This window comes from Salmo salar, chromosome ssa18 (genome assembly GCF_905237065.1).
Source record: "Salmo salar chromosome ssa18, Ssal_v3.1, whole genome shotgun sequence".
Lineage (NCBI taxonomy): Eukaryota > Metazoa > Chordata > Actinopteri > Salmoniformes > Salmonidae > Salmo > Salmo salar.
Genome location: NC_059459.1, coordinates 79,206,788 through 79,225,350, shown reverse-complemented (window position 1 = coordinate 79,225,350; position 18,563 = coordinate 79,206,788). Strand labels below are relative to the sequence as shown.

Below are 18,563 nucleotides of genomic sequence, written 5' to 3'. Positions count from 1 at the left end.
CTTCAAACATAAAGATATAAAACTGTAATTTTTTGTGAAGAATCAACAACAAGTGGGACACAATCATGAAGTGGAACGAAATTTATTGGATATTTCAAACTTTTTTAACAAATAAAAAAACTGAAATTGGGCGCGCAAAATTATTCAGCCCCCTTAAGTTAATACTTTGTAGCGCCACCTTTTGCTGCGATTACAGCTGTAAGTCGCTTGGGGTATGTCTCTATCAGTTTTGCACATCGAGAGACTGAAATTTTTGCCCATTCCTCCTTGCAAAACAGCTCGAGCTCAGTGAGGTTGGATGGAGAGCGTTTGTGAACAGCAGTTTTCAATTCTTTCCACAGATTCTCGATTGGATTCAGGTCTGGACTTTGACTTGGCCATTCTAACACCTGGATATGTTTATTTGTGAACCATTCCATTGTAGATTTTGCTTTATGTTTTGGATCATTGTCTTGTTGGAAGACAAATCTCCGTCCCAGTCTCAGGTCTTTTGCAGACTCCATCAGGTTTTCTTCCAGAATGGTCCTGTATTTGGCTCCATCCATCTTCCCATCAATTTTAACCATCTTCCCTGCCCCTGCTGAAGAAAAGCAGGCCCAAACCATGATGCTGCCACCACCATGTTTGACAGTGGGGATAGGGTGTTCAGGGTGATGAGCTGTGTTGCTTTTACGCCAAACATAACGTTTTGCATTGCTGCCAAAAAGTTAGATTTTGGTTTCATCTGACCAGAGCACCTTCTTCCACATGTTTGGTGTATCTCCCAGGTGGCTAGTGGCAAACTTTAAACGACAGTTTTTATGGATATCTTTAAGAAATGGCTTTCTTCTTGCCACTCTTCCATAAAGGCCAGATTTGTGGAGTATACGACTGATTGTTGTCCTATGGACAGAGTCTCCCACCTCAGCTGTAGATCTCTGCAGTTCATCCAGAGTGATCATGGGCTTCTTGGCTGCATCTCTGATCAGTCTTCTCCTTGTATGAGCTGAAAGTTTAGAGGGACGGCCGGGTCTTCGTAGATTTGCAGTGGTCTGATACTCCTTCCATTTCAATATTATCGCTTGCACAGTGCTCCTTGGGATGTTTAAAGCTTGGGAAATGTTTTTGTATCCAAATCCGGCTTTAAACTTCTCCACAACAGTATCTCGGACCTGCCTGGTGTGTTCCTTGTTCTTCATGATGCTCTCTGCGCTTTAAACGGACCTCTGAGACTATCACAGAGCAGGTGCATTTATACGGAGACTTGATTACACACAGGTGGATTCTATTTATCATCATTAGTCATTTAGGTCAACATTGGATCATTCAGAGATCCTCACTGAACTTCTGGAGAGAGTTTGCTGCACTGAAAGTAAAGGGGCTGAATAAATTTGCACGGCCAATTTTTCAGTTTTTTATTTGTTAAAGAAGTTTGAAACATCCAATAAATTTCGTTCCACTTCATAATTGTGTCCCACTTGTTGTTGATTCTTCACAAAAAATTACAGTTTTATATCTTTATGTTTGAAGCCTGAAATGTGGCAAAAGGTCAAAGTTCAAGGGGGCCGAATACTTTCGCAAGGCACTGTATATACAGTCCAGCCTCACTTGTAAACTCCTCCCTAAACCAGTTAAATCTGATTCACACAATACAGGAATACCCCCTTATCCAATCACTAGTTACAAAACATCCCCCTAATCCAATCACTACTCCCCTGGTTACATCCCCTTATCCAATCACTACTCCCCTGGTTACATCCCCTTATCCAATCACTACTCCCCTGGTTACATCCCCTTATCCAATCACTACTCCCCTGGTTACATCCCCTTATCCAATCACTACTCCCCTGGTTACATCCCCTTATCCAATCACTACTCCCCTGGTTACATCCCCTTATCCAATCACTACTCCCCTGGTTACATCCCCTTATCCAATCACTACTCCCCTGGTTACATCCCCTTATCCAATCACTACTCCCCTGGTTACATCCCCTTATCCAATCACTACCCCCCTGGTTACAAAACATCTCCCTTATCCAATCACTACCCCCCTGGTTACAAAACATCCCCCTTATCCAATCACTACTCCCCTGGTTATGTAATGCTCACATTGATTATATAAGGGAGATGTTTTCTACAATTTCTTGAAATCGGATACATCTGGGTGGCTACTTTGAAAAATCTAAAATATGAAATATATTTTGATTTAACACTTTTGGCTACTACATGATTCTATGTGTTATTTCATAGAACAGATTCCCTTAATTAATTTAAAAAATGTCTAACAATGAATAAACATTTTTTTTTTTATTAAATCTTGTTTTAATCAGAACTTGGGGGCCAAATAAAATCACCCAACGGGCCACCTATTGGGAATCCTACATTACATCTGGACATCTTGTATCCATATCTGACTACGACATTGAATGTTCACAACTCTCCAACCCCATCCCTCAGTTGTTCACCTAAAAAGTGGTGGTTGTCTGAACTGCAGATTGTCCATTTCATACACAAAGAGTAGCAACATTACCTGTCAGGTTCAGACAACAGCCCCATTATATCATTACTGTGACATTGGACTGAGCAGGATCAGGAGGACCAGTTAGAGTTGGTCCACAGGTGTATCTCAATACTCTCTTAGTCCCCTCTCTGTGTCCTCATTTACTTTCTTTGTGGATGTTTTTCACGTGTCAGCAGATTAGTCTTCTGAATTAATAGTTTATCAGACTGAGCAGCCATGTTGTTTCCGATTGAAGCTTTTCCCACAGTCACCACAGCTAAATTATTTCTCTCCTGTGTGAATCAGTATATGTCTACTTAGGTCCCTCTTCTGAATAAAGCTCTTCTCACAGTCTCCACAGGTGAATGGTTTCTCTCCTGTGTGAGTCAGATTATGCATGGTTAGGTGCCCCTTTCGATTGAAGCTTTTCCCGCAGTCACCACAGCTAAATGGTTTCTCTCCTGTGTGAATCAGTATATGTCTCCTCAGGTCCCCTTTCAGAGTAAAGCTCCTCCCACAGTCACCACAGCTGAATGGTTTCTCTCCAGTGTGAGTCAGTTCATGCATGGTTAAAGGCTCCTTCCGATTGAAGCTTTTCCCGCAGTCACCACAGCTAAATGGTTTCTCTCTTGTGTGAGTCAGTTTATGCATGGTTAAGTGCTCCTTCCGAATGAAGCTGTTCCCACAGTCACCACAGGTAAATGGTTTCTCTCCTGTGTGAGTCAGTTTATGTTCAGTTAGGCTCACCTTCCGAATGAAGCTTTTCCCACAGTCACCACAGCTAAATGGTTTCTCTCTTGTGTGAGTCAGTTTATGCATGGTTAAGTGCTCCTTCCGAATGAAGCTTTTCCCACAGTCATCACAGCTAAATGGTTTCTCTCCTGTGTGAGTCAGTTTGTGTGTAGTTAAGGTCTCCTTGCGAATGAAGCTTTTCCCACAGTCACCACAGATGAATGGCTTCTCTCCTGTGTGAGTCAGTTTATGCCTGGTTAGGTGCTTCTTGTGATTATAGCTTTTCCCACAGTCACCACAGAGGTATGGTTTCTCTCCTGTGTGAATCCTCATGTGCCTGGACAGAGCTCCTTTGTGTTTGAAGGTCTTTCCACAAACAGTGCAGGGTTTCCCACCGTGACAGAGTCGGACTTGGGCCTTCAGTTTACAGGTGGAGTTGTAGCGTTTTTGGCAGGAACTACATTCACTGGGTATCTTACTGAAGAGAGTCACATGTCTCTGCAGGTCAGCTTTCAGAGCAAATGTTTCTCCACAGTCACGGCAGTGGTGAGTTCTTCTAGCTGTGGTGCTGGGTTTGGAACAGTGTTCCCCCAACAGTGGACTGGGATCCAATGTTGGACTGGGATCCAATGTTGGACTGGGATCCAATAGTGGACTGGGATCCAATAGTGGACTGGGATCCAATAGTGGACTGGGATCCAATGGTGGGCTGCTGTCAAGTCCTACTGTGTCACTGCTTACAGCTGAACTGTGGCTGGAGGCATTGTTTTGATTATCTGGAGGGTCACAGGGAATGTAGAGACCCTTAATGTGGGTCACAGTGACAAAAGGTTTGAGATCCACTGGTTTAGAGTCACTCTCTCTGTTCTCCACAGTCTGGGTTTGGGGAAGAGTCAAGGACCAAAGTGGGTCCTCCAGATCACATTCACTTTTCACACAGGAAGGAGTGAATATGGAGTCTTTGGTATCAAAGAGCCCTTCAAGCTGCTCTTCCTCCTGACTGGTCCTGACTTCCTCCTGTTCCTCTTTAATCTGTATGGGCTCTGGGTCCTCCTGCCCCAGACTGGGGCTCCAATCCTGCTCACAGTGCTGCTGCTCAGGGGGAACCTCCTCTTCAGAGAGAGAAAGAGAGAACTGCAGGGAGTCTGGAGGGAAGGAGAGAAAGAACAGATGTTATTTATATACTACAGAATTAAATAGAACACTTGAATCACAAATGTGAATTATAGATCTCAATGATTTTTTTAATTGAAAATGTCTTTATTGGCATTGATCCAAAATAACAACAGTAGCTAAAATAATGTGCAAAACAGATAAAAATAGTTTTACTGCTTCCAGACTTATTTTAATAAGGTTTGTACTCCGAAAACTAGATGTTTTGATCACCGTATGCTTACTAGAGGTCGACCGATTAATCGGTAGGGCCGATTAATTACGGTCGATTTCAAGTTTTCACAACAACCGGTAATCTGCATTTTTGGACACCGATCATGGCCGATTACATTGCACTCCATGAGGAGACTGCGTGGCAGGCTGACTACCTGTTACGCGAGCGCAGCAAGGAGCCAAGGTAAGGTGCTAGCTAGCATTAAACGTATCTTATAAAAAACAATCAATCTTAACATAATCACTAGTTACCTACACATGGTTGATGATATTACTAGTTTATCTAGCTTGTCCTGCATCGCATATAATCGATGCGGTGCCTGTTAATTTATCATTGAATCACAGCCTACTTCGCCAAACGGGTGATTTAACAAAAGCGCATTTGTGAAAAAAGCACTGTCGTTGCACCAATGTGTACCTAACCATAAACATCAACGCCTTTCTTAACTTCTTGGGGCTATGTGGGACGCTAGCGTGCCACCCGTGGTGCACCCTATCAACAGCAGGTGCATTTCAAGAGCGGCAAATTTGAAACCAAATAAATGTCAAAATTCAAATTTTTCAAACATACAACTATCTTACACCCTTTGAAAGATAAACATCTCCTTAATCTAACCACGTTGTCCGATTTCAAAAAGGTTTTACGGCGAAAGCATAAAGTTAGATTATGTTAGGAGAGTACATTGACAATAGCTGTGTGTAATGTTTTGTCAATTCAAAGACAGGGTCACCAAAACCATAAAACCAGCTAAAATGATGCACTAACCTTTTACAATCTCCATCAGATGACACTCCTAGGACATTATGTTAGACAATGCATGCATTTTTAGTTCTATCAAGTTCATATTTATATCCAAAAACAGCGTTTTACTATGGCATTGATGTTGAGGAAATCGTTTCCCTCCAATAACCGGCAGTCAAGTCAGCACCACAAATTAAATAATTAAAATTAGAAAACATTGGTAAAATATTATATTGTCATTTAAAGAATTATAGATTTACATCTCTTGAACGCAATCAACTTGCCAGATTTAAAAATAACCTTACTGGGAAATCACACTTTGCAATAATCTGAGCACTGCGCCCAGAAAAATATGCTTTGCTATACAGACAAACGGCCATGTTGGAGAGATCTAAAATCGAAAATACTATGTAAATAATCCATTACCTTTGATTCTCTTCATCAGATGTCACTTCCAGGAATCCCAGGTCCATAACGAATGTAGTTTTGTTCAAAAAAGCTCATCATTTATATCCAAAAAGCTCCGTGTTGTTAGCACATGATCTAAGCCAGCCGGACTTCTCGTCATGAACGAAGGGAAAAAATATATTTACGTTCGTTCAAACATGTCAAACGTTGTATAGCATAAATCATTAGTGCCTTTTTTAACCAGAACATGAATAATATTTTATAACGTATTGGAACGAGGGTGCCCAACATGAACTCGCGCGCCAGAGTCTAATCGGCCATCACCGTTCCATGGCTCTTGTTCGGTCAGATCTCACAGTAAAAGACTCAAAACACTTTGTAAAGGCTGGTGACATCTAGTGGAAGCAATAGGAAGTGCCAAAACATTAATCAACCCCTGCGTGTTTCAATGGCATAGGCTTAAAGGTAATTCAACACATCAGGTATCCACTTCCTGTCAGAAAATGTCTCAGGGTTTTGCCTGCCAAATGAGTTCTGTTATACTCACAGACACCATTCAAACAGTTTTAGAAACTTTAGGGTGTTTTCTATCCATATATAATAAGTGTATGCATATTCTAGTTACTGGGTAGGATTAGTAACCAGATTAAATCGGGTACGTTTTTTTATCCAGCCGTGAAAATACTGCCCCCTAGCCCTAACAGGTTAAAATCACTTCACAGAAGTATATATTTTTAAACCTGCAAATTTAGTTAAAAGAAATTCATGTTAGCAGGCAATATTAACTAGGCAAATTGTGTCACTTCTCTTGCGTTCATTGCACGCAGAGTCAGGGTATATGCAACAGTTTGGGCCGCCTGGCTCGTTGCAAACTATTTTGCCAGATCTTTACATAATTATGACATAACATTGAAGGTTGTGCAATGAAACAGCAATATTTAGACTTATGGATGTCACCCGTTAGATAAAACACGTAACGGTTCCGTATTTCACTGAAAGAATAAACGTTTTGTTTTCGAAATGTTAGTTTCCGGATTTGAGCATATTAGTCTGACTGAGCGGTGGTAGGCGGCAGCAGGCTCGTAAGCATTCATTCAAACAGCACTTTCGTGCGTTTAACAACAGCTCTTCGCAATGCTTCAAGCATTGAGCTGTTTATGACTTCAAGCCCATCAACTCCCGAGATTAGGCTGGCAATACTAAAGTACCTATTAGAACATCCAATAGTCAAACGGTATATAGTCGTATAATAACTACAACCTAAAACTTCTTACCTGGGAATATTGAAGACTCATGTTAAAAGGAACCACCAGCTTTCATATGTTCTCAGGTTCTGAGCAAGGAACTTAAATGTTAGCTTTTTCACATGGCACATATTGCACTTTTACTTTCTTCTCCAACACATTGTTTATGCATTATTTAAACCAAATTGAACATGTTTCATTATTTATTTGAGACTAAATGTATTTCATTGATGTATTATATTAAGTTCAAATAAAAGTGTTCATTTAGTATTGTTGTAATTGTCATTTTTAACAAATATAGAAATAAAAATCGGCCGATTAATCGGTAGCGGCTTTTTTTTGGGGGTCCTCCAATAATCGGTATCGGCGTTGAAAAATCATAATCGGCCGACCTCTAATGTTTACTTCTATTATGACCTCACGGCGTTTAAGATGAGCAGAGTCAGGGGTCTACAGGACTGAAGCCGTACTCTGCCTACTGCCATCATCAATATAATATTGAATTACTAGTGTGAACGTAAACGTACTCACAGTCTCTAATGAAATGCATTGGAGTCAGAAAGGCTGTGCTATATAAGCTATTTCAATCATCTTTTCCTGACAGATAACTTTTTAATTATGCCCGGTGAATCTTAGCTATATTATAAACTGTTCTTTAAAAATGGATGCAATGGAGATCCCTGTTACCGGAAACAGTTTATTAACTAAGTAGAACCGTAGCTAGCTAGGTATTAGATCTACGTACAAACCTATTCTACGTAGTTTTATCTCTGGTGTCCTCCCCAGCAGTCTCCGTAGCAGATCATTCTCTTCCTGGTACTCTGCTACAGTTTCCTCAACCGCACCAAGAATCTCCACAGCAGCAGATGCCGTTAAACATTCATTTAACAACACACGAAACGACTGTAGTTTAGACGTTTTCAGTGGACTGAGAGTTGGGTGTTCAGCTAGTATGGCTTCTTGATGTGGGTCCTCCTGATCACATTCACTTTTCACACAGGAAGGAGTGAATGTGGAGTCTTTGGTATCAACGAGCCCTTGAAGCTGCTCTTCCTCCTGACTGGTCCTGAATTCCTCCTGTTCCTCTTTAATCTGTGTGGTCTCTGGGTCCTCCTGTCCCAGACTGGGACTCCACTCCTGCTGCTCAGGGGGAACCTCCTCTTCAGAGACAGAGAGCTGCAGGGAGTCTGGAGGGAAGGAGAGGAATAGCAGAGGTTTACACTCCCCTATGTATTTATTTAGACAGTGAAACTAACATTTACAAATGTGGCTCTATATTCCAGAATTTGGGATTTGAGATCAAATGTTTATATGAGGTGACAATACAGAATGTCACCTTTTATTTGAGGGAATTTTCATTATATCTGTTTTACCATTTAGAAATCAAAGCACTTTATGTATCTAGTCCCCCAATGTGAAGAAGTCATAAGTGTTTGGATAAATTAACTTAGTGTATTACAGTAGTCAGAAGTGTAGTATTTGATCCCATATTCCTTACACACATTAAGCTTGTGAAACCACAAACTTGTTGAATGCATTTGCAGTTTGTTTTGGTTGTGTTGTGGGTTTTGCCCAATAGGAAGTGAATGGTGAATAATGTATTGTGTAAGTTTGGAGTCCCTTTTATTGTAAATACAATATAATCTGTTCTGGATAATAATGAATGAATCTTCAATGACGACAAGTGAGAAAGTTAAAAGAAAGTTAAAAGAAACAAAGATCATCACCCCCCAAAATGCTGACCTCCCCTGTTATTGGTAAGGAGGGGGGTGTATGATCTTCACTCTTGATTTTGAAGGATATGATCTTCATTATTCATCATTTATTTGTGATTATCCATGATCATAGTAGCAGCCACATGAATGTACAAGTGTTCATAAACATTTATATTCTTATTCACATTTTTTTTTTATTACTCAAAGTACAATACATTACACTTGAAATGTGTGTAATATAGCAGACGCTCTTATCTGCAGCAATTACAGGATACATCAGGGTTAAGTGCTTTGCTCAAGTGCACATGGACAGATTTTTAACCTAATGTGGAAATAGTGAAGGGGTCTGAATACTTTCCGAATGCACTGTACATACGTACCTGTTCTACATAGTTGAACCTCTGATGTGATCTCCAGCAGTCTCCGTAGCCGATCATTCTCCTCCTGGTATTTCACTACCGTTTTCTCAACTTCCCCGAAAATCTCCACAGCAGCCGAAGTTAAACGCTCATTTAAAAACACATGAAACGACTGTTGTTTAGACATTTTAAGTTGACTGGTAGCTAGTTAGCTATTCAGCTGCTAGCTTCTTCCACGAGGAAAGAACGATGTTCACAAGAAAGAAAAGTCCACTCGCAAGCTCACTTCCGCCTGTATCAGCGGGTGGCAAGACAATACCACAGCGCCTCTATGTGGATGGAGAGTTAACTACAAGGTACAGACTATTTTTATTTCATTTAATCAGGCAAGTCAGTTAAGAACTAATTGTTATTTACAGTGCTGCTGTAATGATATGCTATGTGGTTCATAAGGACAGCGTAGCTAACATACCGGTCCATACTGCTGTAATGATATGCTATGTGGTTCATAAGGATCACGGCCATCGTTGTTAAGGGGAAGTGAGGGGTAGTTCTGGTTTACAGTTGTATTGGTTGTATTTGAGAAGTGAGGAATACCTATGTAAGAATGCTGTTCATCAATTACAGCTCAGCATTTAACACCATAGTACCCTCCAAACTCGTTATTAAGCTCGAGACCCTGGGTCTCTACCCCGCCCTGTGCAACTGGGTCCTGGACTTTCTGACGGGCCGCCCCCAGGTGGTGAGGGTAGGAAACAACATCTCCACCCCGCTGATCCTCAACACTGGGGCCCCACAAGGGTGCGTGCTCAGCCCTTTCCTGTACTCCCTGTTCACCGATGACTGCGTGGCCATGCACGCCTCCAACTCAATCATCAAGTTTGCAGACGACACTACAGTGGTAGGCTTGATTACCAAACTACGCCGAGACGGCCTACAGGGAGGAGGTGAGGGCCCTTGGAGTGTGGTGTCAGGAAAATAACCTCACACTCTACGTCAACAAAACAAAGGAGATGATTGTGGACTTCAGGAAACAGCAGAGGGAGCACCCCCATCCACATCGATGGGACAGTAGTGGAGAAGGTGGAAAGTTTTAAGTTCCTTGACGTAGACATCACGGACAAACTGAAATGGTCCACCCACACAGACAAAGTGGTGAAGAAGGCGCAACAACCACCTGAGCCACTGCCTGTTCACCCCGCTATCATCCAGAAGGCGAGGTCAGTACAGGTGCATCAAGTCTGGGACCGAGAGACTGAAAAACAGCTTCTATCTCAAGGCCATCAGACTGTTAAACAGCCATGCTGCCAACATACTGACTCAAATCTCTAGCCACCTTAATAATTAAAAATTGGATGTAATAAATGTATCACTAGTCACTTTAATCAATGTCACTTTATATAGTGTTTATATACCCTACATTACTCATCTCATAGCCTTCCTTGTGGCTCAGTTCGGTAGAGCATGGTGTTTGCAACGCCAGCATGGTGTGTGCAACGCCAGGGTTGTGGGTTCGATTCCCACGGGGGTCCAGTACAAAAAAATTAACAAATTAAAATAAATGTATGAACTGTATTCACTACTGTAAGTCGCTCTGGATAAGAGCATCTGCTAAATGACTAAAATGTAAAATATGTTTATTCTGTACCAGCTACTGCATCTTGCCTATGCTGCACGGCCATCACTCATCCATATATTTATATGTTCTTATTCATTCCTTTACACTTGTGTGTGTATAAGTTAGTTGTTGTGAAACTGTTAGATTACTTGTTAGATATTACTGTATGGTCGGAACTAGAAGCACGCATTTCGCTACACTCACATTAACATTTGCCAACCATGTGTATGTTACCAATAACATTTGATTTGATTTATTTGGGAATTATAAGTGTATTTCATGCAAATCTTAACCTTGTGACCCATTCTATACATCTGTTGTTGGTCATGTAGGTTGAATGGGGTGTATCTTGGCTATAAAAGACCTTTGTACTTCGTCTCATCTGAGGTTGATTCGTTGACCAGCCATCATTATCGTAGAGCACTCAATCCATTCACTTTATGTGTGTGTTGTATTGACCTGCTCCCTTATTAAGTGAATAAAGATTTAGTTTAAGTATAACTCTGACTTGTGTGATAAGTTTGTCTCTCCTCATTTGATAGTAAAGAAATTAACCACCACACCACTTAAAGACTTCTCCATCACGCTTGACAACTCCAGTGTTGCCCTCCTAGAGTGGAAAAAACCCTTGGCGTGACCCTGGACAAACACTCTGAGGTTCTCTGTGAATATCAAAGCAGTGACCGGCTCCTGCAGGGTTCATGCTCTAACAACAGGGGAACTCAACTACTACATGCTTCATTGCCATAGTAACGGAATGCTCCAGGGGCGGGGCTTTCTTGGTCCTATACCAGGGGAACTCAGCTACTATCTGAGAAGGTCCAGTCAGACACATTTCCTAGGTGGCAAAGGTCCGGCTGCATATCGTCCTTTAATCGGCGCTGTGGTACTGTCACGTCCTGACCCTAGTAAGATGTAATTTTCTATAGTAGAACAGGGCAGGGCGTGACAGGGGGTGGTTTGGGTTGTTCTATGTTTTCTATTTCTATATTTATGTTCTAGTTTTTCTATTTCTATGTTGGGATTGTTTGGGGTTGATCTCTAATTGGAGGCAGCTGATCCTCATTGCCTCTGATTAGAGATCATATTTAAGTAGGGGTTTTTCACTTCCTGTTTGTGGGTTATTATCTTTTGAGTAGTATGTTTTCCTCTCATCGTCTGCATATTTCCCTATATGCAGACGATGTTCTTTTGTTTTTATCCAAGCCTAAAACTTATTTTCCCCCCTTACTTAACTTGATAAATACATTCGGCTCATTCTCTGGCTACAAGATAAACTGGCAAAAAAAGCTAATTGATGCCGATATCACGGCTTGTGGATATGCAATTTCTGCATCTACCCCATTTAGAACAGTGATGGACAAGTTCACAAGCCTTGGCATTGTAGTGACGAGATCTTGATCAGCTATTGAAAGCGAATTGGGACATGAACATTTATCAGCTTAAACAAAATATAGATTTTTGGAAAACTCTGCCTATCTCCTTGGTTGGTCGTATAAACGCTATTAAAATGGTTGTCCTACACAGGTTTCTTTATCTCTTCCAATGTCTACCCAATTTCATACCACAAAGCTATTTTAAGAAACTGGATTCAATAGTAGTTCCATTTTTATGGGATAACAAGGCAGCCAGAATTTCAAAGAAGCATTTATGCAAGTACCAGATAGAGGGGGGCATTGGCCTTCCTCACTTTAAACTGCTAATCTGAACATTGTGTCTTTCTGGAGGGAAAGTTTACCTGGGATGCGACAGAATGATATGCCTTCATGGCTTTTGATTGAGCAGGCCTCTTGTCAACGTTCCTCACGCCCTGCACTTGTTAATAGTCCATCATATGTGAAAAAAGTCATTTATGAATCTAATCCAGTCATTTGTCATACTCTTAGGATCTGGAAACAGATTAGGTATTTTCTTAACATACCCACTGTATACATTGACATCCCGATTTGCCTGAATCATGCTTTCCACCCTGCATTGGATGATATGGTGTTTTCACAGTGGAGGGAGAAGGGGCTTACAGCAAATGGTAATTTATACATGGATGGTCAGTTAGCTTCATTTCAACAATTACAGGGAAAGGTCAACATGCCAACAACACATTTTTTCAGAATTGTCCCAATCAGGAATTTCTTAAGGACACATATCCACAGTGTGGCATTAAGCCAAATAATCCTACATTAGACAGCCTGATCCTTGTCAAACCCCATTCAAAAGGGCCGGTCTCTAGACTGTATGATGTGCTACAGGCCGACATGGAGGTATCCACAGACACTATTAAAAACATGGAGGTATCCACAGACACTATTAAAAACATGGAGGTATCCACAGACACTATTAAAAACATGGAGGTATCCACAGACACTATTAAAAACATGGAGGTATCCACAGACACTATTAAAAACATGGAGGTATCCACAGACACTATTAAAAACATGGAGGTATCCACAGACACTATTAAAAACATGGAGGTATCCACAGACACTATTAAAAACATGGAGGTATCCACAGACACTATTAAAAACATAGAGGTATCCACAGACACTATTACAAACATGGAGGTATCCACAGACACTATTAAAAACATGGAGGTATCCACAGACACTATTAAAAACATGGAGGTATCCACAGACACTATTAAAAACATGGAGGTATCCACAGACACTATTAAAAACATAGAGGTATCCACAGACACTATTAAAAACATAGAGGTATCCACAGACACTATTAAAAGGGCTTGGGAACAAGAACTTGGTTCAGAAATCTCAGATGAGGACTGGGTAGAAGCTCTCAGGAATAGAAACCACAGTTCTGTGAATGCCAGACACAATTTTGTACAGTTTAAGGTGATATACAGGTTATATTACTGAAAAGTGAAACTGAATAAAATATTCCCGGACACCTCACCACTGTGTGAGAGGTGAGAGCAGGATGAGGGGACGTTGACCCACTTATTTTGGACATGTCCTAAATTACATGCTTTCTGGGCTCTCATTTCTGATGACTTAGCAGCCTTCGATAGAGTTGTAGCCCCAGACCCATTTATCAGTCTGTTTGGTACAGTTGATGGGAATAACCAGGAGGAGAAGGCTGTCTCTCTTTGTACTCTATTAGCCAAAAGACTAATATTGTAATTTTGGAAATTGGAGACTGTAACTATCTTTGAAATGTGGTTAAAACATAAAAATGTTCTGTACGTTGTAGTTAACTCTCCATCCACATAGAGGCGCTGTGGTATTGTCTTGCCACCCGCTGATACAGGCGGAAGTGAGCTTGCGAGTGGACTTTTCTTTCTTGTGAACATCGTTCTTTCCTCGTGGAAGAAGCTAGCAGCTGAATAGCTAACTAGCTACCAGTCAACTTAAAATGTCGAAACAACAGTCGTTTCATGTGTTTTTAAATGAGCGCTTAACTTCGGCTGCTGTGGAGATTTTCGGGGAAGTTGAGAAAACGGTAGTGAAATACCAGGAGGAGAATGATCGGCTACGGAGACTGCTGGAGATCACATCAGAGGTTCAACTATGTAGAACAGGTACGTATGTACAGTGTATTCGGAAAGTATTCAAACCCCTTCACTATTTCCACATGAGGTTAAAAATCTGTCCATGTGCACTTGAGCAAAGCACTTAACCCTGATGTATCCTGTAATTGCTGCAGATAAGAGCGTCTGCTAAATTACACACATTTCAAGTGTAACATATTGTACTTTTGGAGTCTTTTTTAAATTATTTTTTTACTGTAAATAAGAATATAATATGTTTCTGAACACTTGTACATTCATGTGGCTGCTACTATGATTATGGATAATCACAAATAAATGATGAATAATGAAGATCATATTTGTCAAAATCAGGAGTGAAGATCATACACCCCCCTCCTTACCAATAACAGGGGAGGTCAGCATTTTGGGGGGTGATGATCTTTGTTTCTTTTAACTTTCTTTTAACTTTCTCACTTGTCGTCATTGAAGATTCATTCATTATTATCCAGAACAGATTATATTGTGTTTACAATAAAAGGGACTCCAAACTTACACAATACATTATTCACCATTCACTTCCTATTGGGTAAAACCCACAACACAACCAAAACAAACTGCAAATGCATTCAACAAGTTTGTGGTTTCACAAGCTTAATGTGTGTAAGGAATATGGGATCAAATACTACACTTCTGACTACTGTAATACACTAAGTTAATTTATCCAAATGCTTATGACTTCTTCACGTTGGGGGACTAGATACATAAAGTGCTTTGATTTCTAAATGGTAAAACAGATATAATGAAAATTCCCTCAAATAAAAGGTGACATTCTGTACTGTCACCTCATATAAACATTTGATCTCAAATCCCAAATTCTGGAATATAGAGCCACATTTGTAAATGTTAGTTTCACTGTCTAAATAAATACATAGGGGAGTGTAAACCTCTGCTATTCCTCTCCTTCCCTCCAGACTACCTGCAGCTCTCTGTCTCTGAAGAGGAGGTTCCCCCTGAGCAGCAGGAGTGGAGTCCCAGTCTGGGGCAGAAGGACGCAGAGACCACACAGATTAAAGAGGAACAGGAGGAAGTCAGGACCAGTCAGGAGGAAGAGCAGCTTCAAGGGCTCGTTGATACCAAAGACTCCATATTCACTCCTTCCTGTGTGAAAAGTGAATGTGATCAGATGGACCCACATCAAGAAGCCATACTAGCTGAACACCCAACTCTCAGTCCACTGAAAACGTCTAAACTACAGTTGTTTCGTGTGTTGTTAAATGAATGTTTAACAGCATCTGCTGCTGTGGAGATTCTTGGTGCGGTTGAGGAAACTGTAGCAGAGTACCAGGAAGAGAATGATCTGCTACGGAGACTGCTGGGGAGGACACCAGAGATAAAACTATGTAGAATAGGTTTGTACGTAGATCTAATACCTAGCTAGCTACGGTTCTACTTAGTTAATAAACTGTTTCCGGTAACAGGGATCTCCATTGCATCCATTTTTAAAGAACAGTTTATAATATAGCTAAGATTCACCGGGCATAATTAAAAAGTTATCTGTCAGGAAAAGATGATTGAAATAGCTTATATAGCACAGCGTTTCTGACTCCAATGCATTTCATTAGAGACAGTGAGTACGTTTACGTTCACACTAGTAATTCAATATTATATTGATGATGGCAGTAGGCAGAGTACGGCTTCAGTCCTGTAGACCCCTGACTCTGCTCATCTTAAACGCCGTGAGGTCATAATAGAAGTAAGCATACGGTGATCAAAACATCTAGTTTTCTGAGCAATCTTTCAAATTATTAGGATATATACAAGCTTCATTAAAATATCAAGTTTGGGAGCAGTAAAACTATTTTTGTCTGTATTGCACATTATTTTAGCTACTGTTGCTATTTTGGATCAATGCCAATAAAGACATTTTCAATTAAAAAATCATTGAGATCTATAATTCACATTTGTGATTCAAGTGTTGTATTTAATTCTGTAATATATAAATAACATCTGCTCCTCCTCTCCTTCCCTCCAGACTCCCTGAAGTTCTCTGTCTCTGAAGAGGAGGTTCCCCCTGAGCAGCAGGAGTGGAGTCCCAGTCTGGGGCAGGAGGACCCAGAAACCACACAGATTAAAGAGGAACAGGAGGAAGTCAGGACCAGTCAGGAGGAAGAGCAGCTTCAAGGGGTCTTTGTTACCAAAGACTCCACATTCACTACTTCCTGTGTGAAAAGTGAATGTGATCAGGAGGACCCACTTCAGTCCTTGACTCTTCCCCAAACCCAGACTGTGGAGAACAGAGAGAGTGACTCTAAACCAGTGGATCTCAAACCTTTTGTCACCGTGACCCACATTAAGGGTCTCTACATTCCCTGTGACCCTCCAGATAATCAAAACAATGCCTCCAGCCACAGCTCAGCTGTAAGCAGCTACACAGTAGGACTTGACAGCAGTCCACCATTGGATCCCAGTCCACTATTGGAGAAACACTGTTCCAAACCCAGCACCACATCTAGAAAAACTCACCACTGCCATGACTGTGGTGAAACATTTGCTCTGAAAGCTGACCTGCAGAGACATGTGACTCTCTTCAGTAAGAGACCCAGTGAATGTAGTTCCTGCCAAAAACGCTACAACTCCACCTGTAAACTGAAGGCCCATGTCCGACTCTGTCACGGTGGGAAACCCTGCACCTGCCCTGTTTGTGGAAAGACCTTCAAACACAAAGGATTTCTGTCCAGGCACATGAGGATTCACACAGGAGAGAAGCCATTTATCTGTGGTGACTGTGGGAAAAGCTTCAATCGCACGGATTTCCTAACCAGGCATAAACTGACTCACACAGGAGAGAAACCATTTAGCTGTGGTGACTGTGGGAGAAGCTTCAGTCGGAAGGAGACCTTAACTATGCACAAACTGATTCACACCAGAGAGAAACTATTTAGCTGTCATGACTGTGGGAGAAGCTTCAATCGGAAGGTGCGCCTAACCAGGCATAAATTGACTCACACTGGAGAGAAACTATTCACCTGTGGTGACTGTGGGAAAAGCTTCAATCAGAAGGTGAGCCTAACCAGGCACAAATTGACTCACACCAGAAAGAAACCATTCAGCTGTGGTGAGTGTGGGAGAAGCTTCAATCGGAAGGTGCGCCTAACCAGGCATAAATTGACTCACACAGGAGAGAAGCCATTCACCTGTGGTGACTGTGGGAAAAGCTTCAATCGCAAGGATACCTTAAATATTCACAAATTGACTCACAGCAGAGAGAAACCATTTAGCTGTGGTGACTGTGGGAAAAGCTTCAATCAGAAGGTGCGCCTAACCAGTCACAAATTGACTCACATCAGAGAGAAACCATTCAGCTGTGGTGAGTGTGGGAAAAGCTTCGGTCTCGAAAGGAACCTAGCCAGGCATAAACTGACTCACACAGGAGAGAAGCCATTCACCTGTGGTGACTGTGGGAAAAGCTTCAATCGCAAGGAGACCTTAACTACGCACAAATTGACTCACAGCAGAGAGAAACCATTCAGCTGTGGTGACTGTGGGAAAAGCTTCAATCGCAAGGATACCTTAAATATGCACAAATTGACTCACAGCAGAGAGAAACCATTTAGCTGTGGTGACTGAGGGAAAAGCTTAAATCGGAAACAACATGGCTACTCAGTCTGATAAAATATTAATTCAGAAGACTAATCTGCTGACACGTGAAAAACATCCACAAAGAAAGTAAATGAGGACACAGAGAGGGGACTAAGAGAGTATTGAGATACACCTGTGGACCAACTCTAACTGGTCCTCCTGATCCTGCTCAGTCCAATGTCACAGTAATGATATAATGGGGCTGTTGTCTGAACCTGACAGGTAATGTTGCTACTCTTTGTGTATGAAATGGACAATCTGCAGTTCAGACAACCACCACTTTTTAGGTGAACAAGTGAGGGATGGGGTTGGAGAGTTGTGAACATTCAATGTCGTAGTCAGATATGGATACCAGATGTCCAGATGTAATGTAGGATTCCCAATAGGTGGCCCGTTGGGTGATTTTATTTGGCCCCAAGTTTTCTGATTAAAACAAGATAATCTATAGAATATTTGTATTTGTTTTTTATTCATTGTTGGACATTTTAAAAATGTATTTAGGGAATATGTTCCCAAGTATTCGCACATGTAAATAGATTTACAGTATCAGTCAAAAGTTTGGATACACCTACTCATTCAAGGGTTTTTCTTTATTTTGACTATTTTCTACATTGTAGAATAACAGTGAAGACAAACTGTAGAAAAAGCCCATGGAGTTGGTGGAATAATCCTTTAATTCATTGCCACTTACTCAGCTGGGCCAGGGGCGCTTTAATTAGGTCAGGTGGAAATGTCCGACAGATCTCCACTCCATAAAAGGAGG

General features: G+C 41.2%; 2 protein-coding genes across 4 annotated transcripts in view; one reads left to right on the top strand and one right to left on the bottom strand.

The window, feature by feature from the left end:
• Nucleotides 1-1,461: 1,461 nt before the first annotated feature.
• LOC106578122 (zinc finger protein 135) overlaps nucleotides 1,462-18,563 on the bottom strand; it is a 160,036-nt gene continuing 142,934 nt past the window's right edge. Inside the window, exons 4-5 of the mRNA XM_045701598.1 lie at nucleotides 7,741-8,178; nucleotides 1,462-4,356 (exon numbers count right to left, since the gene is read on the bottom strand). Of these exons, the coding sequence (XP_045557554.1) occupies nucleotides 2,762-4,356; nucleotides 7,741-8,178 (2,033 nt within the window). The 3' untranslated portion in view covers nucleotides 1,462-2,761. The remainder of the gene's footprint in view (nucleotides 4,357-7,740; nucleotides 8,179-18,563) is intronic.
• The window catches only part of LOC106578120 (oocyte zinc finger protein XlCOF6), a 95,089-nt gene continuing 90,459 nt past the window's right edge, over nucleotides 13,934-18,563 (top strand). Inside the window, exons 1-3 of one of the 3 annotated variants that reach the window (XM_014156734.2) lie at nucleotides 13,950-14,212; nucleotides 15,133-15,570; nucleotides 16,194-18,250. In XM_014156734.2, the coding sequence (XP_014012209.1) occupies nucleotides 14,047-14,212; nucleotides 15,133-15,570; nucleotides 16,194-17,788 (2,199 nt within the window). In that variant the 5' untranslated portion in view covers nucleotides 13,950-14,046 and the 3' untranslated portion in view covers nucleotides 17,789-18,250. Of the gene's footprint in view, nucleotides 14,213-15,132; nucleotides 15,571-16,193; nucleotides 18,251-18,563 lie in introns of those variants that run through there. The other 2 variants (XM_045701601.1, XM_045701600.1) reach the window with 2 other exon arrangements.